This window comes from Anser anser (genome assembly GCF_964211835.1).
Source record: "Anser anser genome assembly, chromosome: 2".
In the NCBI taxonomy this organism is placed as follows: Eukaryota; Metazoa; Chordata; class Aves; order Anseriformes; family Anatidae; genus Anser; species Anser anser.
This window is the reverse complement of record NC_139721.1, coordinates 108,448,306-108,470,087: the sequence shown is the minus strand read 5'-3', so window position 1 is coordinate 108,470,087 and position 21,782 is coordinate 108,448,306. Positions and strand designations below refer to the sequence as shown.

Below are 21,782 nucleotides of genomic sequence, written 5' to 3'. Positions count from 1 at the left end.
GTAGGGCATGTAAAGAACAAGCACGTCATTAATGAAAGCTTTTCTCTAAAAAGGATAAACTTATTCTTGGGGAAAAGTGTGGAAACAGATGTTATCTAGGCAATATTCCTACAGGAAAAACGAATAATTTTGCCACACCTCAAAGGAAAAAATAATTGTGCTTAACAGGTAAGAAAATAAAAAAAATCAGAGCAAACCAAAAAATAAATCACAGAATATGCATCCTCGTTTTAATCATTAAGTATTACCTTTGAGCTCTGCTTTGGTGCTTGGCTTTGCACTTTCACAGGCTACACACTTCGTGGCCTCTGCTTTGTTTTGAACCAAGCAGGTCTCCCAATCCCAGCTTCCTTCAGGCTTCTTGAATTTGTCTAAATCCAGAAATTCTCCAGAAGGAGCAGAAAATGCAGATGCACTGCTACTGGTCACAGGTGTTGGACCCTCTGTGAGACAAACAAGACAGTTAACCATCCTGTTTAAACATGAACTATAAAATGAACATTAACTTTTAAATTTGATTTGTCAAATCCCACAGAAATGTTCAAAACTACTCCGAAATTCCCCCCCCCCCGCCCCTGAAAAAAATAAAAGCCACCAAAAACCCACAAAGAAACAAAGAAACAAACAAAAAAACCAGAGTGGAACTCAAAGCTTCCAAACAGCACACAACTCTGTTCAGCACACAAGCTTCTGCTGCTGTTGACGACAGTGTAACCTCCATAAAGAGGCCTGACAGGTGCCTTTTAAAAAAAAGGTGCCTTTTAAGAGAGAAGCAGAAGATAACGCTTCTAATTCAAAACCGGAAAGACAAGAATGGCTCTTCCCTTCCACAGCACACGCAGAAAACTTTTATCCTAGTATTACTTGCATCGCTCTTCCTCTTGACAAGTGCAACATAACCGTGCAATTCACTGCACCATGGTCACAGTAAACCCCTCATTTCCAAAATTCCTCCTTGCAATGGCAAGAGCCTCAGACAAAGATGCCGACTGACCGCTCAGAGGTTGGAAGTCCAAGAGAATCAACTCTGTCTGAAATCCATTATCTTACCTCATGAAATTTCAGTCTTACCGCACAGGATGAATACAAAAGCCCGGTCTAGTCCATCTTAATTTGTTTCTTCCACGATATATTTGCACAGGTGTTTTTCGACGTAATGGCATGTTAAATGACATTTAGAGTCAAAGTTAAAATTAGAATCGTATTTTAAAAACAATACAACCACGCTCAAAATCAATTACGGTCACACACAATGGGAAACAACCCAGTACTGCCCTGAAGAAGTTACCCAGCGGGTCACTCGCTTTCTTGAAGCCTACCACTGACCTTCATAGGCATCTCTCTGCTTTAGCTTAAGACTAGTTAAGACTACACTGTCTTGAAATCTGGCTTCACATCTCCCCTCAATTACATACAAACGGTGAGTAGAGGCATTTTGGCCACATTCTGTAATTTTTTTTACTTATTTTTTGAAAGAGAAAAACGCAGTCATTTTTAACTCTTTCTATGGAGTTCTCATTTTCGCCAGTGAAAAATCACTATGTTGTTTTTAAATTAAGTCACCCACTTCAGCCATCTTCCCTCACCAGCTGCAAAGCCGGGGGTATCTGCATTGATCCAGCTCCGTACTAATAAATTTCACAATCAGTTCAATTTATGCGACAGGCTGGAACCTGGGCTGAGACCGCTGAAGTGCCTGTAAACCAATCCTGCAGACAGCCGCTAACCCATCAACCGTACCTGGGAATCGTGTTGCTTAAAATATTCCATATATGCAACGTACTTTTATTCTGTACAAGATTCACAGAGGCTAGGATGGAAACAACAGGAAAAAAAGGACCATACCTGGTTTCTCAGACTGACAGGCTACACATTTGTTATCTTCCGTCTTATTTGGTACAAGGCATATTCCACAGTCCCAAGAGCCTTTCGCCTTCTTAAATTTGTCTCCAAAGCCCAGAGTGGCTGTTGTGTCAGTGCTGCTCGAGGAGGATGTCACTGTCACCGAGCTGTCTGTGACCACTGGTCATGTCAGAGCAGGCATTACTCCCGTTCCAGGTTTTGGTGTCTCACATGCTATACATTTTGTAGCTTCCGGTTTGTTTTGGACAAGACATGTATCGCAATCCCACGTTCCAGGTACTGTTTTGAATTTGTCTCCAAAGCCCAGCATCCCTGCTGGGGGCGCTGCTGGCTTTGAGGTGTCGCATTGACTTGAACTTACTGTCTGTTTCATACTCTCAACTGTTGAGGCTTTAGTAGCTTGACAAGTTACACATTTGTCCTTTATGTCTTTGTTTTGCAGAAAAGGGTCACATGTATCAGATTGCCAGTACGATGCTTGTTTAGAAGTCTCTTTACCTGCAGAAAAAGTTGTTATTGCAGGCCTAGTATAAACCACTGTGCTTGTTGTAGGTTGTGCAGACGTAGAAGAGCGTGTTTTCAACAATCCAAAGTCTAGGAAGCAAGAAAAAAAAGTCTTCCTGTTAGCGCAGCACCTCACTACATGTAACTAAGTGACTTTACTAGAGGGCAAAAATTTCAACTCAGGTGCCAATGGTTACAACTAGACATTCAGACCGAGCGCAACAGGAAGTCCCCAGAAATCTTATCGAAACGGATGAAATTTCATCTGCTGCACTGGGTCACAACAGAACATTTCGTTAAAGCTTCATTTAACTCTTTGTTTCCAAGCAAGCTTTAAATCAACATTTTCACTGGTCGATACAAGTACAAACAGACAGTAGCTGACTGAAATCTGACAGTCCAACGTGGAATGGAAATAATACAATTTGATTAAGACGTGATGCCCAATCGAATCAAATTTCTAAAGCTCCTCCTTCCGTAGCAGATGACTCAAATCTACTCCAGTAACTGTACAGAAGTTTGTCCTCGGAGCAGCAATCCATACGGTATTTTCCCACAGATGCTGAATATTAATTAAATAATAAAAACTCAAGACAATTGAACAACTGTCTTATTTTCTATAATCTTTTTCAAAATGCATCGGACACAGGACAACTCCTTATTTAAAAGGTGGCAATTTTAACAGAAAAGACAAGCTACTAATACAGAAAGACTAAAGGAAATGCATCTTAAACAGCAGCTCAAGTTGCTTGTAAATCTACCTTGAACATAGTTGTTTTGTGGTTTGTTTGTTGGTTTTTTTTTAGTCAAAAATGAAGTCTTTGAACAATGTGGATTTAGATTCTGCTTCTTTTAAACCGATAAAGAAAGTGAATGTCACTTCACTCAGAAGTCTTCCCTTAAACAAAATGCACAATGTATTTTCTCTCACTTAGCTCTTTCCAGTAGAGAAATGTGCTGCCTTCTTAACAAGTATGTAAGTTAGAAGAAGACTTTTGGGAGAAGATCAAATTCAATAAAGCCCTTTTTCTTAGAAGATATCTTTTCCACAGACACACTTTATGAAACTGTTGAAAACAATTGCAATTGCTTAAAAACAAAATTCAGAAAAGGGTTTTTAACGTAAAACACTCCACTTCTGTTTGCAGTTTAAATTTTAATCCACAGGAGCCATTGTAAGCTAAGGCCCAAAGATTCGCAGCTTTCGCCATGTATTTGGAACTGAAGCTCTTTCCTATTCTTTCTTCACCTGGGCTGAAGGTGGGACAGGAGTGTTGAGTTTTACAAACATTTCCTTTTCAATTCCACAAATTGTATTTACTTAAAATGAAACACCGATTATCTGGCTAATTCTCTTAGTACCTCATTTACAATTACATCCTAACACGTAAAGGAGATGCAACCCATCTGCTTTTCATCTTGCAGTTTTACTTCTAGCAACAAACACCACTTAGAATAGAAGGGGGCAGATGCACCCTAACAAACGCAGCGCTTAATGTAATGCTCTCCTACATTCATATTTATAGCAGATACTCTATTAACCATAAGTCGTGTGTTGTTTTTTTTTAATAAAAAATGCGTATTTTTTGCAGCATCTTTTTAAAAGGAGTTCATTATCTCACCAGGATTTTTTAGAATGTCTAAGACGCTTCCTTCCTTTAATACGTGGGCAGTGGTGAAGGGACCACCAGCAAAATCTTTGACCTCCTCTTTCTGTGTGTTGATGTTGGTTGAGGTGGTGGTGTCTTTTGAAACAAAAGAAAACAAAAACAGCTTTCACAATGTGACCTAGTTAGAGCAGATTATACTCACTTTTGTTAGAAACAAGAATTTCCAGCTTTCATGCTTCTCACATAAGAATCTTCACAAATTCTACTTACTTTGCAATGCTTTATGATTACAAGCAAAACAAAAAGCAACAAAACAAAACAAAAATTATAAAAGCAGATCTGTCACTGGAAAAATACTGCAGAAGTCCAACACTGCCTGGAATTGCTAGCATGCGCAGACAGGACAGATTGAAGATTTAATAAAGAAAAAAAGGAAAATCAGCACTTCAGATCTGAAGTGCTAAAGTTTCAGTTACCTAGGGTAAGAAAGGGCGTCACTGGAGTACCACTGGGTCCAGAAAGTTCTGCCGATTTTACAACGGGAACACTAAATGTAAACCCAATCTGCTATGAACAAGAGAGGTTTTTCAGATTCTCAAGCCACAGGAACTTCAATCGAATGCACACACAAAACCAAATCTGAAAGCTGCTCTTCACATTTGTAGCACGCATGCTGAATGACAAATTATAAGCCAGAAGCCTACATACTTTTCTCCATCAAGGCAGATTCTGCTTTAGTGTTCTGCAACAGCCTACTAAATGCCTAAGAAAAAAAGTCAAGCTCCTTTATTATTTTACTTACAGAAGACGTAGGTAGCACTTCTGCCTCAGTAGATTTCACAACTGGAGATGAAAACGCGAACTCAGGACTGCTAACAGTACTTGTTGGTTGTATCTGTATTTTCAAAAGAATTAAAGGTTTATATTTAAGAGCAACAACTACCTGAATTCACTACCCAACAGAAGTCCCGCAGTGACGTCGAAAAACCTGATGTTTGAGTTATTTTGCAGATAAAAGTAATAATAAAACACAGGGAAGTTTCCAAGTGGGTATAGGACAATATCTTCAAAACCAAATTCCAGAAACTGAGAGGAAAAGCTGGAGATGCTACTTAGGTCTAAATGCACGGAAAAGCAAGCCAGGAAGCTGAAGAACGGCAAACTCAGCCCAATGATACTCCAAGAACTTCAGCAAACACCTCAACATGTTAAAGCAGCTATCTACTTCAAACCGTACAAAAAATATTTCAAGTGCTCTGGAACAGATTAATGTTTATTTTATTGCAATAATATGCCAATTATTGCACCCTAGGCTCATTCTATGTGAGGCTTATATGATCACGTTACCTCTAATTTAATAACTTAAATAAAGTTGTGGTTTAACCATTGCAGGCAACTAAGCACCACACAGCTACTCGCTCACTCCCTCCAAGTGGAACAGGGAAAAGAACCGGAAGTAAAGAAGTAAAGTTGTTAAATTTGAGGTAGCATTAATGACTCATCGCATGTAATGGCTACCTGGAAAGACAAATGCCATAACCCTGTACATACTCCCCACTCCTTCCCCTTCTTTCCCCCAGCATTTATTGCTGAGCACGATGCTAAATGGTGTGGAATATCCCTTCGGTCCTCTGGGCTCCGCTGTCCTGGCTGAGTGCCCTCCCAGCCTCTTGTGCATCCCCGACCTCCTCGCTGGCAGGGCAGCGTGAGACACAGAAAAGGACTTGTCACTGTGTAAGCACTGCTCAGCAACAGCTAAAACACCAGTGCCTTACCAACACTGTTTTGCTCACAAATCTGCAACACAGCATCATCTAGCATCATCTACTACGAAGAAAATTAACTCTACCCCTGCCAAAACCACTATAAATAACGTGGCATAAAGTCCACACCCCCCTTCCCCCGCAGACTTCCACAGCATTTGAAGCAGTTATACATTCACGTTAAATGGGAGTTGGCAGGCTCTAAGACTGAGAGAAGCAGAATCAAAACATTTATGCCTTTTTCCCCAAACTGGCATACAACCCCAATTCATTCAGCTGCGTAGAAACTAATATTTGTTAGTTTCATAAGCACCACAGAAAAAGTCAACTCGCAATAAAGCAGTATACTCATTGTAAACATTATATATAGCATAAAGATTTACCTTGCCCGCCGCCGTCACTGCTGCATCTGCCATGCCTGCCGCCTCCGTCGAATTTGCCACGCTTGTCGTTGCCGCTGTTGACCTTGATATGTCCTTTGTCATCAGTAGATATGGCATGCCCACCGCCATTATTGGATATGTCAAGCCTGAGGGCACTGTTGAACACGTTATGCCCGACGTCGCCGTTGTATATATCATGTCCTCCACCTCCTCCTCTGATAGATCTGTCAAGTCCTCCACCTCTGATGGATCTGTCATGCCCTCCACCTCTGATGGATCTGTCATGCCCTCCACCTCTGATGGATTTGCCATGCCCGTCGCAGCTGCTGGAGTTGCCGTGCTCATTGCTGCTGTTGAAACAGCGCTCGGTGACGCTGAGACAGCGCTACTACCAACGAAACTAGAATTGAACTGAGGCAGCGATGCAGCACTGATGGGTAGGGGTATGTTCGGTAGCACTGGTTCCTCCACTTCCTAAAGTTGCAAATTTTAATTTTTCTTATACAAGACATACTACTTTCTCGCCCCATCCCACCCAATTTATTAACAAAATTAAATAGAACAAAAATCCATACAAATTAAGAGAAAGCAAGTTTCCAGAAGAAATCCCGATCTCCCCACCTCTGTCTACCACGTCATTTTAATTTATGGCAGGCCTGCTTCCACATTATACTCTATTCAACAACTGTACAGCAAGAACACTGAAAGTTAACTCAAAACCTGTGCAGAACAGAGACGCACAGATCACATTTTTTTTCTTTCTTTTCTATACTTTAGTCATCAAAGCTCTGGAGAAGCATTATCCTTTCTAACTACCCTCGCATGGCTTCAATTAAGAGTACACTCTCAAGACAAGTGAGAAAGTGTTCCTCTTGCAAAATTAGGCAGGATAGCTGCCAAAGTTTCTAAAGTCACTACAGCAGTGAACGTGGAAAAAGGTAATGTTTAAAGAAGCAGGTAGGTTCAACAACCAAACTAAACACAAAAAGCACCAAAGAAAGTCAGACTAGCAGCACTGAAGATTGTGTTCTGGTAAATACAGTCTATACCATGTATCAGGATGCAAATATAAAAATCAGAAGAGAGCCTCTTAACAACTTCAATTTTCATCCCTGCCACTTACTTTATTCGATTACTAAGATTGGATGAGTTATGTTTTAAATGGCATAGAAAATCTGACCGAAATTTATACAGTACTATCATGATCTACTTAGAAATGACTAGGCAGGGATGTAAGTTGGTACTACTGATATTCAGTGCATCCTGTAGCTTACATCTGTTTCACAGTTTTGATTTGAAAAGTTTATGGAACTTTTGATATTTGGACCATTATTTTATTTGCGTTACAGGAATAAACAACAGTGTTTATGATTTCTTTATATTGCATCATCCGGAAGTCCCATTTAATGATTTGAAACTTAAATTAACTTAAATACTTAATATTAACTTAATATTAATTAAATACTTAATGTTAACGTAAATACTTAAATTAACTTACAGGCAGCTTATATGACATCCAATAAAAGAAAAAATAATCTGAATATTCATGGTCATAGTTTTATGGAATAGATTTTTCCTATTAAAATGAGAAAAAAACTCTCTCACAATGAGTTTGGTGAGTATCAAAAACTGAGTCATCGTTAGCAGACATGCACAATGCTCTCTTCTACTACTCTTTTTCACACTCTTGGCCTGTATCTTTCTGTATGACTTAAATATGAAACCAAAAATTAAGCTTTTTTTTTCTTTTTATACTTGGCACTCGTTTCAAGTATCATTCCTGTAGAAAAACTATACAAACCTTCACCAAAACATTACTTCTCTTCTTAGGACTCATTCATTCAATTGCTAACGAGAAATGTTATAGTTTGAAGAATCTCCAAGGTAACAGAATTAAAAATTTCAAAATTACATAAGCAAAGTTCAGGTATTCAAACACAGGAAATCAATTGGAGCCTGCTCTGAAACCCACAAGAAAACAAAAACAATGCAAAAATAAAGCGGTATTGTTATAATTTACTATGATGCAATAAAACTGACACACTTAGCTAGTTACTTCAGTAAGCTCAGTGACAGCAATTAATTTAAGAGTCACTTACCTGTTCTTGTACAGCTCTTGATAAATAGTGTATTCCTCTTTCCCTTCTCATTTTGCCGCCTCCGCTACTCACTCCTGAAGACAGACCATTGGACGCAGCAGTACTGAATTTGTAGCTGGTCACATTGCTAGCACACGACAGTACAGAAGTTGGGGGAAAAAAGAGAAAAAAAAATTACCAGCCAAATTTTTTTTTCAAGATATTAGAGCTGTTATTAGTCCTAGAATTGAAACCTGCTGATCAGAAAAAAACTAAAGCTGTCTCACAAGTTGCTAAACGCTGGTAAATACTTGATGTTCTAAACAGGAAAAACTTTATTAACAGCAGCAATGAAAAGGACATACATAAGTGCACCGTTCACACGGGAACAATGACTAAGCCAGAAGACCTGAAATAGAAGAGCTGATTTAGATTGTTATTTTCCAGTGCTTCCTTTAAATAGGACTGGTTCTCTGATTCTGCGATGCACGTGTATCTTTTGCAGGGATATAAAAGAACAGCTCACAAAAATACAGAAAGAGTGCACATATGCACACATACACATGGGAAACACTGCCAACAGCTCTGATAGAATAGGGACGCCTTAGACTTGTGTGGCAAGGTAATATGGCCTAAGCTTCAGAAGCAGCTCTGGCTTTCATGTGGCCATCAGCAGGAACAGCAGAGGTGTTTGGGTATGCCAACATTCCAGAAGTCTTTTCAGGCATGAATACAGATCCCTTTTGTAAGGCATACAAAGGCATTTTTCTGGTACTTAAAAAAGCCTAGCTCAAAACCAGAAAGATATCCTAATCCAAGAGCAAATGGGGAAAAAATAACCCAAACCAGAAGTGGAATAGGGAATAACTCTAACAAAAGTACTATGGCAAGAAAATGAAGTATGCCTGGAAAAACTGTGACATCAAAGCTTATCTTGCAGCCAATCAGTCAGTCAGTACAAAAGTGCGTTAGATCGCACTGGAAGACACCAGGTCAAACTCCCACAATACTGAGGAGGAGAACTGGTCTAAACTTGTCAAATACTTGACAACAGCCTGCTTAGCACTGTAACTGCATAGAGGAAGACAGATCCCTAAGGCATATGCTCAGACTTTTCTCTAATCCAAACTGTCAATCCATTAGAATTCTGAAAAAAGTCTTACATCAAAACAGATCTTCATTCAGACAACTATCGCTTGCCCGTAACAGCCCATATTCCTCTTTCTGTTAACACCTGTGAGCTTCAAGGGGGCAAAGACAGTTGTCAGCCTTCAAGCAAGTCTAATCTACAATTGGACTCAGGATATAAAATATATATATACACACACACACACACACATAGATATATAGCATTGGTGGGCCAGAGATTTACTGAGTATTCCAACTCAACTGTCCAAAGGGACTCTTGCCAGCAGATCAGTGTGGTGCTCCTGCTCCAGAACATGGCACCCAACAGAGACCAGCATCACAAAAAACACTACCACCACTACCTACTCTACAAACAAAAGGTAGGGCACTGCAATAAACTTTGTGAACGAAATCAAAAGCAGTGTGAGTTTTCTGTATCTCCTTCCTAAATGGAGAAGTAGAAAGGAGTTCTAGCAAAGACAATTTAGAACAGTTTGAAAAAAACATAATTACAGCCCAGCACCTGATTGCACCTGTACCAGAACCTTAAAGCCAGTCGCTTCCACCCCTAAAAAGGTGGTTGTTGTGAAGTCCAACTTTTAGATGCCAAAACAAAGTGTTGAGTTCTTTCTGCAAGCCAAAGAATGCCCATGGTCACCTAAGAATTGCTTGGCAGATGAGCATAGAGTCAACAAAATTCCCTGCTACTGTTCTTTGAAAAGAGCGACCCCCTAAAAACCGAGTGCAAAGTCTCTTAACTCAAGCATTATTACCCAAAACACCATTTGCCCAGAAGGAAAAGCCATCAATATTATCTGGAGGATAACTCATTTGACCTAAACCAAGAAAGCAGTGTAACACAAAGCAGTCTCCTCAAGAAGAAATTCAATTAATTCTGCTGGATTTTTTTTATTTTAGAGATGAGTTAGCATTTGGCCTCAAATGATTCTAAAGAACACATGGTCTTCATGTGAACTCAAAGCAGACAATTAACTTCATCATGAAAGGAGTATTAAAAAAAAGAATAATAAATCATAAACCTTCCTCCATGTTTTTGCTTAAAAAATAAAGAAAAAAACACATCAATAAACATCCTCCTGAACTGTAACTCACTTCCCCTACTTCACCTTCTAAAGAATACTTCAGAAAGAATCATCCCATTAGGACAGAGCTTTCAAACTGCAAGCAATTAAATAGCTAAAACTAATAGCTTTTCCCCTAGGGAACATTAGGAGGGACAAATTATTTTGTTATAAGTAAACTGAGTTATAAACCATGAAATATCTGTCAAAGCAAAATTTGTAACGCTACAGATTTAGTTAAACTACAAAATGAGCCATATTTCCTGTAGAAGGAAAAAATAAGGCCTCCAATAGCAAAGATCCTTTCTGTGGATACAGCATTATAACGTGCCTCGTTTCCCATCTTCATATCCTACTCAGAAGATAAACTTGGGATAAAAAGTGGTGTATCAGTAGTTTTATTCTTGCTCATCTTCCTTCCTTTCATAAAAACAACAATTTTCTCAAAGTTATATTGATCTTCAAACACAATCCAGACTTTGCAGCTGCCTCAAAATACAAAATTTTCATTGGATTTCCCATTCCTTTTACTGAGAACTGTCATCACCTTTCAGGTGCAGACCGGACTGAAAAAGGAGATTTCTTTCTTCCTTCAAGTAAGTTTTAAATTAATAGATGTCATACCTTTCAGATGGTTCTGCTCGCTGTTCTGCAGGCAGAGTCTTCTCTCTCATCCCCTGCAAGTTAAGTTTAGTTCAAGACTTAGCTGAATATGTACAGAATACACAAAGTACCAACAACCACTTCATGTGGTTTTTTGTGGTTTTTATTTTATTTATTTATTTTTAATTTTATAGCACTGAATACACCTCACCTACTTAACGTTGTTCCCTAATTCAGCATTGTGGGTACAGTTCAGTTAAATTTTGGGGCTAAAGTAAGCATCACTGCTTCACTCAGCATTGAGGACAAACTGATAGAACACTAAATCAAATTTGTCAAATCCTCTAACAAAGAAAGTAATTATTTTAAACAAAATGACAAAAATTGTGTGTGTGGGGGTGAGAGTTTTCATCAAAACTTGTGTTTACCAGCCCCGTAAAAGGGACATACTTTTCTGTTTTCTATCATTTATCAACAAACAAGAAAAAAAAAAACTCTACCCCCCTAAAAACTAAGCAGTTGCTGCTACATTCATTTTAGAACTTTACCAAATGGAGATTGTGCTGGCTAAACAATACAGAGATTGAAAGAGTTAAAAGCAATAAGCAACCAGTATTACTGTCCACTTTGATTTCCAGCCTAAAAAGCCCATACACTTAACACGTGGTCATTTGTACACTCAGACTGATACTGGAAACACAGATGTTTTCGCAGAAAGAGATGCCCATTTAATTTTATGGAAAATTTATCAGACTCCATCTACTCCAAAGCAATCAAAACCGATAACTCAGCACATTGTCAGAACTCTCACTTGGAGCACATAGCTCACCTGGAATAGTTTACACAGAACACGAGCATGTCTCATCAGTGACAGCTTTGTGTACATGAGAATATAAAAGGAAAACATTTCTGTCTTTTAATATTCTTTCACTGAGAACAGGATGACTCAATAGCACATCATGACATCGTGAAAACAACCACAAGACACTGAGTGTTCCAAAAACAGAATTAAATCCATAAAAGCTCAATCTATTTCACAATGGTTCCCACTGCCTTAAAGCTCGCCTCAAACATACTATCAGTACTTTTTGCAAAGATAGGATAACAATTGGTTTGAGAAACATTCCAAGACTGGAAAAAAAAACAGGCACATAAAGACTCAAAAATGTACTCACTTGGTACTTTGTGTCTACTCTCTGGCAAATTTTGCTGGACTGAGTAGTTGAAGTCGGTGATGGTTCAGAATACCGCGTATAACGCATCGGTTGACGGTTTACCGTTGGTGTCACAAGTCTCTTAACAGGTGGAGGCTGGAATGCATTCTGGGATTCCAGCTTTGAAAGGGAAACAGCAATCAATTTATCCTTACGTCCACCCAAATTAATTCCAATATTTATTGATGAAAACAAATTACAGAACTATAAACCTCCCCCCATCGGTCTTGGCACTCAGTGAATACAATTTGAAAATTCTAAAGACCGTTCAACTTGTAGAGGGAAATCACCAGAAAACCAGTAACGAAATCCATAAAGCTATATATAAGTAGCCAAAGTCTGACTGAATTCCATTTCAAAATTTGGCAGTTAGCTTCATAGACAAAATAATTCATGCTACCATAATTAAAATAACCCATGTTCCTAGAATATGCTCCTATCTTTTCCTCTGCCCACACTGTGATTTTTTTTTTTTTAGTAGCTTAATTCATTAATTTAACATTCGAAGTGTTAAGCAACTAATTATACAGGCTTCTGGGCTTCACATCCCCTACATTTTCCCTCTTCAAAGTTACACAAACAATAGAACACACTCAAAAAAAACAACTTGTCAATCTTACAATAATCTCATTCATTAAAATATGATCCAATGCTTTACATGTGCATTAGATGCACTTCAAGTAGTGGGTTTGACTTCCCTTTTCAAAGCATTTTCACAGACCAGAGTTGATTTTTAACACAGACCACTGCGTGTTCTGCAAAACTGACTTAACTGAACTGTCAGACAGAAAACAAACCCTAAAGGCTACAAGATTTACCGATGGCTCCGCCTGCAGTCTTAAGGATCAGAAAATACAGTCTTAGGAAGCATGCTATTGTTCAAATCAATACCAACAGGAAATCGTTTACGCCGCAGCTTTAATTTCACAGTATCTCCCAGCTCTTAGTAATAGGATTCACACTCTCTCTAAAGTATACAAAAATACATCTTTCTAAAAAATATTACATTCAGTTTGAAACCTTGAATAAGACATGTTTTATGTAAGTTCACAAATCTACTTCGAGTGAACGACGGTTCATTGCTGGTTTTAAAGGTAAAAAAGAAAAATATTAATTCCCCCAGTTAGGCATTTAATACACCAAGAGCTATTCTGCCTGGTACAGTTCCTTGAAATAAGAAAAATACCACATCACTGCTACCCACTGCAGAAGTTTAGCCCGAGTGCACAAGTGTTCCGTCAACCGCATGTTCACTTTAGCAGGAAAACACACGATCGTCTCCTCAGCAAATAATTGCTTCTCATCACGGGCTACCCTTCTCCCGCCACCATTATGAATTCTAGTATTATGAATAGACAATCTATCTCCTTTCACCCACTGACAGCTGCGTGCAACATTCATTTAGTGGCTGACAATTTCAGGCTCTCTGTTGCAAATCTGGCAGATCTTTCTTAATGCCTTATCACAGGTGTATTGCTATAATATAACTGAGAATTCACACCAGATTTGGTTTTAGTTATTTGGATAATATTTATGATATACTTCACTTCTCCATGCCCTTGTAATTTGGCAGATGGTGAAAAGATGGTCCAGGAAATCTGAGATGTTTGTAAACTCTGAAGTGATTGTAAACTTAATTATACATCCATCCAGTCAAGGAATTAGCACAGAAACTTCTTGAGACACTGTCCCTTTTCTCATTAGAACAGAAGATGAAAAGTTTGCACATCTTGTTATTTCCTTCAGTCACCTGATCTTCAAGTGGTCATTTAAGGGTTTTGCAATTTAATAAGCCCAAGGATACCCCTAACTAAAGTCGTCAAAAAAAGATGACTAGTTTTCATTTTTTAAAGAAAATGAAAGGAAATCATGCTTTACCACAGCATTATCACCAGTTCTGTGCTACCTCCAAATAGGAATTTAGGAGCGTTAAGATTTATAGCGTCGGAAAAGAAAAAGAAAAAAAAAAACCTCTACCCCCCTAAAAACTAAGCAGTTGCTGCTACATTCATTTTAGAACTTTACCAAATGGAGATTGTGCTGGCTAAACAATACAGAGATTGAAAGAGTTAAAAGCAATAAGCAACCAGTATTACTGTCCACTTTGATTTCCAGCCTAAGAAGCCCATACACTTAACAAGTGGTCATTTGTACACTCAGACTGATACTGGAAACACAGATGTTTTCGCAGAAAGAGATGCCCATTTAATTTTATGGAAAATTTATCAGACTCCAACGATGGTTCATCGCTGGTTTTAAAGGTAAAAATGAAAAATATTAATTCCCCCAGTTAGGCATTTAATACACCAAGAGCTATTGTGCCTGGTACAGTTTTGCAATTTAATGATACCCCTAACTAAAGTCATCAAAAAAAGATGACTAGTTTTCATTTTTTAAAGAAAATGAAAGGAAATCATGCTTTACCACAGCATTATCACCAGTTCTGTGCTACATCCAAATAGGAATTTAGGAGCGTAAGATTTATAGCGTCGGAAATTAACAATTTTCCTCCTCTTTACTTTGAATGGTGATAAAAAGCACAAAAACTAGTTTTCTGTGCCCGAATGAACACGGAATTCTGTACAAAGTCTATATGACCACTCAATCAGTATTTTTCTATTTGTGATCATTTCTTCAAGAGAAAAATTGCCTCAACAGGAATTTTAATATGCAGCTTCACCCCGAGTTGGGGGACAAGATAAAACGACTTGGTGTGTTCTAGAGTTGTTGCTCTCAACTTACAAAGATAACATAATTCTTAACCTGAGTAATCTTCACAACCCATCATCTATTGTGGATACATGCCAATATTAACTTGATTTGATGTCTATGTTGTCACTGAGGTTTGAGAAAATTTTTCTAATAGTGATAAAGCATTGAAAAAGTTATCTACCTCAGCTTAAGACATTATTGGTTCTTACCTTTCTTCGTTTGGACTGGAAGTCAGTAATATCCGATTTATCTATGTCCGGAGGCTAAGGGAAAAAAAAAAGCATAACTATTAGAGGGCAATTTTTTTTTCCTGAGAGAGAGGGTTCCCTGCAACAAAAATATGGGGGTTCACGGTCAACTTACACAACACAGCGGCAAAACAGATGCCATTCTTTTAGCATCCTGTTGAAAAAACAGCGCAATAAATTAAACCTGCCACAACGTAAGGAAGAATAGTTTTATCTTTATCCTTTGATGGCACATTTACTAAGTTTTATAAACACATGAAGCAAAAACAGATTAAAAGAAGTGCTATTTACCAACAAAGGGCTTGAAAGCTTCTCCATTGCCTCCAAGATGCGCCGTGCTGAGGTACTTAAGGTAGCGCGGGACCGCACAGTTTCTTGTCTAGCTTTCGCTCTCCTTTGTGCCTGAAAAATTAGCATTTTAAGTGTTACAATGGTCAATTCTCAGCTAAAGAGGCATGTATTTTACGTCCCAAGGCTACACTGATGATACAATCAATATATTCTGATGACAGAGAAAAATGCAGTCACTGGGAGTTTAAGCCATAAAGAAGAGAATACATTCGGAGTTTAATGAAGTTTACCTTGGGCCTCAGTGCATCTTGCACGTGCTTGTTGCACGAGCAATAAAAGAACTCCGTACTTGTAAAAGGTCAAGACGGATGATGCTAGGACTGCTAAGGCCTCCGAAGCAGTAATCAGGGAAACAGAACTCAAGAAAAGGCTTGTGGTACAGAAAGCATTTTCAGTAACAACACAGACCTCAGAGTTTCACGATGGTCTAAGTGTACCATCTTAAAATCAGTGTATACAATCATAACCAGGAACTAGTTTTACTTCTCTCTTGCTTCCTCCCTTCCCCCAAGATTAAAGTTGGCTGCAAATCTTTGTCTTAAAAGATAAAGATCTGATTTAAACTGTAACAGATCTAAACATTACACTGAAAAAGTAAACTGTTTATTTGCACCACCCAACTTCAAATATCAGTCAAAAACTTCCTTTGGTGTGACTTTTTTTCTTCCCAGGTTAAACCCCTCAAATAACCACACTGTGCTTATCACACGATGTGAAGACAGGAAGCAGACCACGCAGCATAGAAAAACACAAGTGAGACTCACAGAACCACAGAATGGTTAAGGTTGGAAGTGACCTCTAGAGATCGCCTGGTCTACCCCCCCGCTCAAGCAGGGCCACCCCGAGCAGGTTGCCCAGGACCATGTCAAGTCAGCTCTTGAAGACCTCCAAAGAGGGAGACTCCACAGCCTCTCCGGGCAACCTGTGCCAGGGCTCCATCACCCGCACAGTGCAAAAGCATTTCCTGATGCTCAGACAGAGCCTCACGTTTCAGTTTGTGCCTGTTGCCTCTTGACCTGGCACTGGGCACTGCTGAAAACACAATGGCTCTCTATGCTCTTTGCACCATCCATTCAGGTATTTATATACACCAATAAGATCCCCCCAAACCTCCTCTCCTCCATGCTAAACGGGCCCAGCAGTCTCTGCCTCTCCTCAGAGGAGAGGTGCTCCCAGTCCCTTGATCATCTTGGTGGCCCTTCGCTGGACTCTCTAGCACCTTGCTGTCATTCACAGCAAGCAGCAAGAAGCAAGCTACTCTCTCCTTTAAAAGCCTAGTATTTTGGTTCCTCTTTTTACCATAATGCAGTAATATTGTAAAAAACAAAAATAGCCGACCAAAGAGGGTTCCCAGCTTTGCACCACAAGGTTTCAAGGTTTCCCGTAAGTGAGGTACTTGTACTGCCCTTTTTCCGTTGCAGAAATGGACTGTCAGAACAGAGCCAGCAAACCCGCGTTTTCATTTTCTTCAAATTCCTTTTGATTTATCGATAAAAGTCACTTTCATTTAAATACATTCCTACCAAACCTGATTTGACTTTCCTTTTCGATTCAGCTCTAGCTAATCAGAGTTGTCAGCAGTTTTTATTTGCTATTTCCAAGAACTCTTGGGGGCAAATGAAATGGACTGTCAGAACAGAGCCAGCAAACCCGCGTTTTCATTTTCTTAAAATTCCTTTTGATTTATCGATAAAAGTCACTTTCATTTAAATACATTCCTACCAAACCTGATTTGACTTTCCTTTTCGATTCAGCTCTAGCTAATCAGAGTTGTCAGCAGTTTTTATTTGCTATTTCCAAGAACTCTTGGGGGCAAATAACTCTCTTCAAGAACTATATGAATCGTTCAAAACAGAAAGCATATTACTGCTTATCTTGAGACTGCATTTAGTCCTTCATGCCTCTGTGTAACAGAAGAACAAAGGATCAGCAAAGTTGATTTTAGATATTTTCAAAGACTGCAGGTTTATACAACATATCCATAGCATGAATGTAGGCATGCTTGGAAAAGAAGATCCACAGATAAATATTAGCCAGGTTTGACTACTACATTTGACTACTAATACTACACTACTTTTGTCATACCCGATAAGGTTCCGTTCTTTGCTGCCTTGATCTTACAGCTGCACCACCATAGGCCGTCTTTCTGGGGTAAAATGGAGAAAACCCAAGCTGGTTTTGCTTAAAAACAGATGTGCTTCCACGTGCCTACGGAAACACAGTACGATAGGTGGATAGAAAAACAGGTACACATTCAAACTGATTAAAAGAAATACTGTGCAGTACTTACAGGACACAGTCCTCCAAAAGCAGATAAACCGAATGCAGGTTTCTTAGAGCTAGCTGCAGAATGCTGCGAGAGGGAATGAGTTCTTTCAGCTCCTGCGGGCCAGAGCAGTGATGATGAAGTATTTTTTAAAACTGCAACATCTGCCAAAATGACGTATGCTAGATGTAAATGCCTCTCGTACGTACAGAACTTTAACAATAAAGATCACACTAATTCAAGTTCTTCAATACAGAAAAATAAGCATGACTTCAGCTTCCTTAAATAGATCAACTTCACGTACAGACTGAAAACCAAGTATCACCTACAAACTTGAAAACTGTTCACAGAGCTGCAAGTAGTTTTCACCAATCTTACCAAGCTAATACTGTGCTTCCAATGCAGATATTTTTTTCCTTCAGGCTAAGATAAAAGAGGACCGCATAAACATCAGTGCATTTGTACGGACAAAGCTTTTTTCTGTGTTGGTAAAAGGCTGGAGGCCAGCACAGATCATAATCACACAGGTTTTAAACCTGGAAGATTCCCCACAGGCTGCTCTAAGAGTTAACGATCTTCTGCCCATGTATGTTTTACGAAGACACACCAGAAAGTTCTAGTGCACTCAGGTTATATTGCTAAAGCCCAGCAACTCTACTCTCAGCTGTACAAAAGTTCTCTGGAAAACCTGCTGAGCACACGTCAGTCCCTGTCTATATGGGGGACTAGAAAAAGCTGCAAACCTGCTGTTCGCCCTTTCAGCGAGAAGACCTACGTACCAACCTACATCGACACGATGCTTATTTTTTATTTTAAAATGGTGTGCTTTCCTCAATGAATTTGGCAAAAGACATGAAAGTATTGACAGCTGAAGCCTTCTACCAAGAAAGGTCAAAAAACAGCCTATAGCTTATGTCAGAGTAGTTTCTTTATCTTCTCTTGCTGAAACACAGGAAAACATCTCGTGTTCCTATTTGTCACCTGCACTTATTCACATTTAACCAGCTGTCTGTTAGATATTCTGAGTCACTCTTCCTTCTAGACAATCAGCCTAGTTGTCAAGCTACGGCAAGTCAGCCTGATTTCCTACCGTCCCAGTTCAAAATTTACATATAACCTAGCTGAATGTGTATATTTCAGCATTGACTCTTTCTAACATCAGGGTATCATAAACGTATTCCAAAGCACGCTTCTATTAAAAAGGTGATAGGATTATATACTTCTAAAACACTAAAAATCCAATTTAATTCTCGCATCCAAAGTTGACATTCACCTATTTTATTTACTAAGGTGATGTGGAATATTAAAGAACGCAAGGTACTTCACATTAAAAAAAAAGTCAATTAAACAGAGAACACAAAAATCACCTTCATCAAATGCTCTAGAGGAGGAATCACTGGTTGTTGAGATGTTATCATCATCTTGTTGAGAGGTAGAATCTTCTATTTCTTTTATGAAGGACAGCCTAGGACTGCCAATGCCAAATATAGAAGATGTCGAGGGCTGACAAGGTGGGACAGGAGAATCCAGCATGGTGTAACTCAGACGGCTCCGATGAAGAGAGGGCCTTGTTAACACAACTGGGAAGTTCAGTGCTGATCTACTTGTGGATGGTTCTAGACAAGAACAGGGAGATAATTAGCTTTGCTATAGACAAGCTCACAGAAGCCAAAACCTGTTTCCTATCGACAGCCATGCTATTGCCAAGTTCTAAGGCAAAAAGAGAGAAGCCAAATTTAACTTCTTCCTCACCCAGATACGGTTGCATCTAACTGTCTGGCTACAACAACAACACTGCTTGCGATACACAGTATTAATGTTGCATCCAGAAGTAGTTAACTATGAGGTTTTACAACACCACATTCTGACCCCGTGCTCAAATGCTCTAACGCTGACTTGGCCGTTCACTAAATCAAACATATATACTCCTTCTCCCATGTACAGCTTGCAATAAGCTTTACAAAATTTGAGATTACACGGTAAATTACAGATAACACTGCAGCTTCCATAATATTGGAACAAAGGTTATATTAATCTGAATACACAACATGAAAATGAACGTTTGCAGTACTTTTTTCCCAAGTTCTTCCATATCAGCTCACGTTAGAGGCAAAACATCATCTCCTACCCATTAACTATTGGGATTTTGACCCAAGGGACAAGGATGTTGACCCAAGTAACCAGATGAGCATTTTTCCCTCTTGAAGCAAAGGGTCTGCAAACAATGCCAGTGGCCTGGAATAGGTGGCCTTGAAGTCTATCTTGCTAAATGAATGGAACTATTCATGGGTATTTTGCCTGATGAAAGCCTACTGTCTCTCCCAGGAATCTGGGCAATTCAAATGACTTTGAGCCACTATCCTCTTGATACTTGAACTGAAGCTTAAACTAGTTAGTTCAATCTTCATAACCACTGCAGTACCACTAATTAGCTCTCCAAACCATGAGCAGATTTTTAGGACAGCACCATTTGAGATACAGAAAGGTATTCAGGCGGAAGGCCACCCAATATAGGCTCCAGCACACTGATACCTCAGAACTGAAGAAACACATTGGTTTCAAAATGTAGTAATAATTAAAAAAAAAAATCTTATTCTTAAGCATAGTAAGCGACACCCACGGACAGCAACGTAAGCTGCAAAAGGTTCCAGGGTGTCCACCTGCTCCTGATCTCCTGGAGTTAGCAAGCTTGCAGTGCAGCTGTTCTTACTGAAAGCTCCTTTCACGCAGTTACATAGGAAAGCCAACATGTGTTCCTCAGTCACGAAGACCTTCTCTATTCTTTTCTCCAAACTCATTCCCAAGCTACAGCTACACAGAAAGCCATCAATCTCCTTGTTTACAATTAGATGAGATTGGAGGCAAAGATATTTCCTCCTTGTTTTTTGATTCTGCCAACAACAGAAGCAACTGACTTTCCACATTATCTATGGTTACCTACGCACGCTCAGACAAAACTTCTTTACTTATTAAAAGCTGACTTCCCCAAAACAGCTAATTTAAGAGAAACTCAAATAAGAATAGATGCAAATTTATACAACAGGACTACAGGAACAGTGAGAGGCACTGGATATAAGACAAATTAATCTTTCATGAGGTAAAGGACTTGCAAACCTCGTTGCCAACGGTCAAATACCTTTTCAAAGACACCCCCTCCCCCCGCGTAGACCTTAAAGTTATTGAATATTTTAAGGATAATAATCTCATAAACCACGTCCGTGCACAAGTTCCCCAGTTCACCATCAAGTTAACGAGGAACTTTACTAAATTGATCAAAGCCCAAAACAAAAAAAAACAAAACAAAACAAACAAAGTCGGGACACGAGACGGAATTTTCCTCTGCCATTCTAGCATCTAGTCTTTTGTTTCGAAGACTGCAAAACAAATTAATTTTTTTAATTGCCTTAGGCAATTAGACAGATTTTCATTCCATATCTTTTAAAAGATGGAAAATGCAACCCAGCACACTTGCAAATGACTTATTTTCAGCATTTAGCACCTGGCTAATAGAGTACCTAAAGTTAACTGATGCCTTCCAAGAGCATAAGATGTATGCTTCGTAACTGTGTATACAGTTTAAAGCTAAGACGGTTTCACAAACAGTTTTGACTTTTTTTGTTTTTTTTTCATTCTGTCAAAACCCTCATTCCAATTTCCTTTTGAAATTCAGATTCAAAACTAGAAATCTGTGAATAAATACAGATGGCCAGAATTCCAAATGATTTTTCACATACCTCGTCTACTAATTCTTGCTGGTTCAGGCGTGAATCTCTCATCGATTATGGTATCTTCATCTGCATAATCGAGGTGATAGTTTACCGGAGTCTCCTCCTGGTTTGCAGATTCATTTCTGTCTACACACTCCTCCTCACGCTTATTGAAATACTTCTGCAGCCAGGCCGGTACAATATTTTTCACCGTTTCTGTCATTCTGCTAATTATTCCCTGCTTGAAAGAAAAAACACTTGTTTAATTAC

At 39.0% G+C, this 21,782-nt stretch overlaps 1 protein-coding gene across 1 annotated transcript; it reads right to left on the bottom strand.

Annotated features, from left to right (window-relative positions):
• Positions 1-1,183: 1,183 nt before the first annotated feature.
• On the bottom strand, positions 1,184-21,449 carry LOC310894381 (nuclear pore complex protein Nup153-like). Its single transcript, XM_083824407.1, has 15 exons — positions 20,516-21,449; positions 19,173-19,421; positions 17,830-17,969; positions 17,625-17,747; positions 15,480-15,590; positions 15,304-15,342; positions 15,150-15,203; positions 12,190-12,348; positions 11,036-11,088; positions 8,223-8,349; positions 6,124-6,597; positions 4,780-4,872; positions 4,454-4,544; positions 3,990-4,112; positions 1,184-2,457 (listed from the first exon to the last, which is right to left on the bottom strand). The coding sequence occupies exons 1-15, from the start codon at positions 20,727-20,729 to the stop codon at positions 2,027-2,029; spliced, it is 2,481 nt and encodes an 826-aa protein (XP_083680533.1). The 5' UTR covers positions 20,730-21,449; the 3' UTR covers positions 1,184-2,026.
• Positions 21,450-21,782: the final 333 nt, after the last annotated feature.

Bases quoted from the DNA above. Each gene is read 5' to 3' on its own strand.
- LOC310894381 (XM_083824407.1), bottom strand. From the start codon at position 20,729: ATGTGGAAAGTCAGTTGCTTCTGTTGTTGGCAGAATCAAAAAACAAGG. The intron at 11,089-12,189 runs GTGAGTACATTT...CTTAACTTGCAG, and splicing joins GAGTAGACACAAAGTACCAA to GGGATGAGAGAGAAGACTCT. The intron at 4,545-4,779 runs GTAAGTAAAATA...TCTTGTTCATAG, and splicing joins AAGTGCTACCTACGTCTTCT to CAGATTGGGTTTACATTTAG.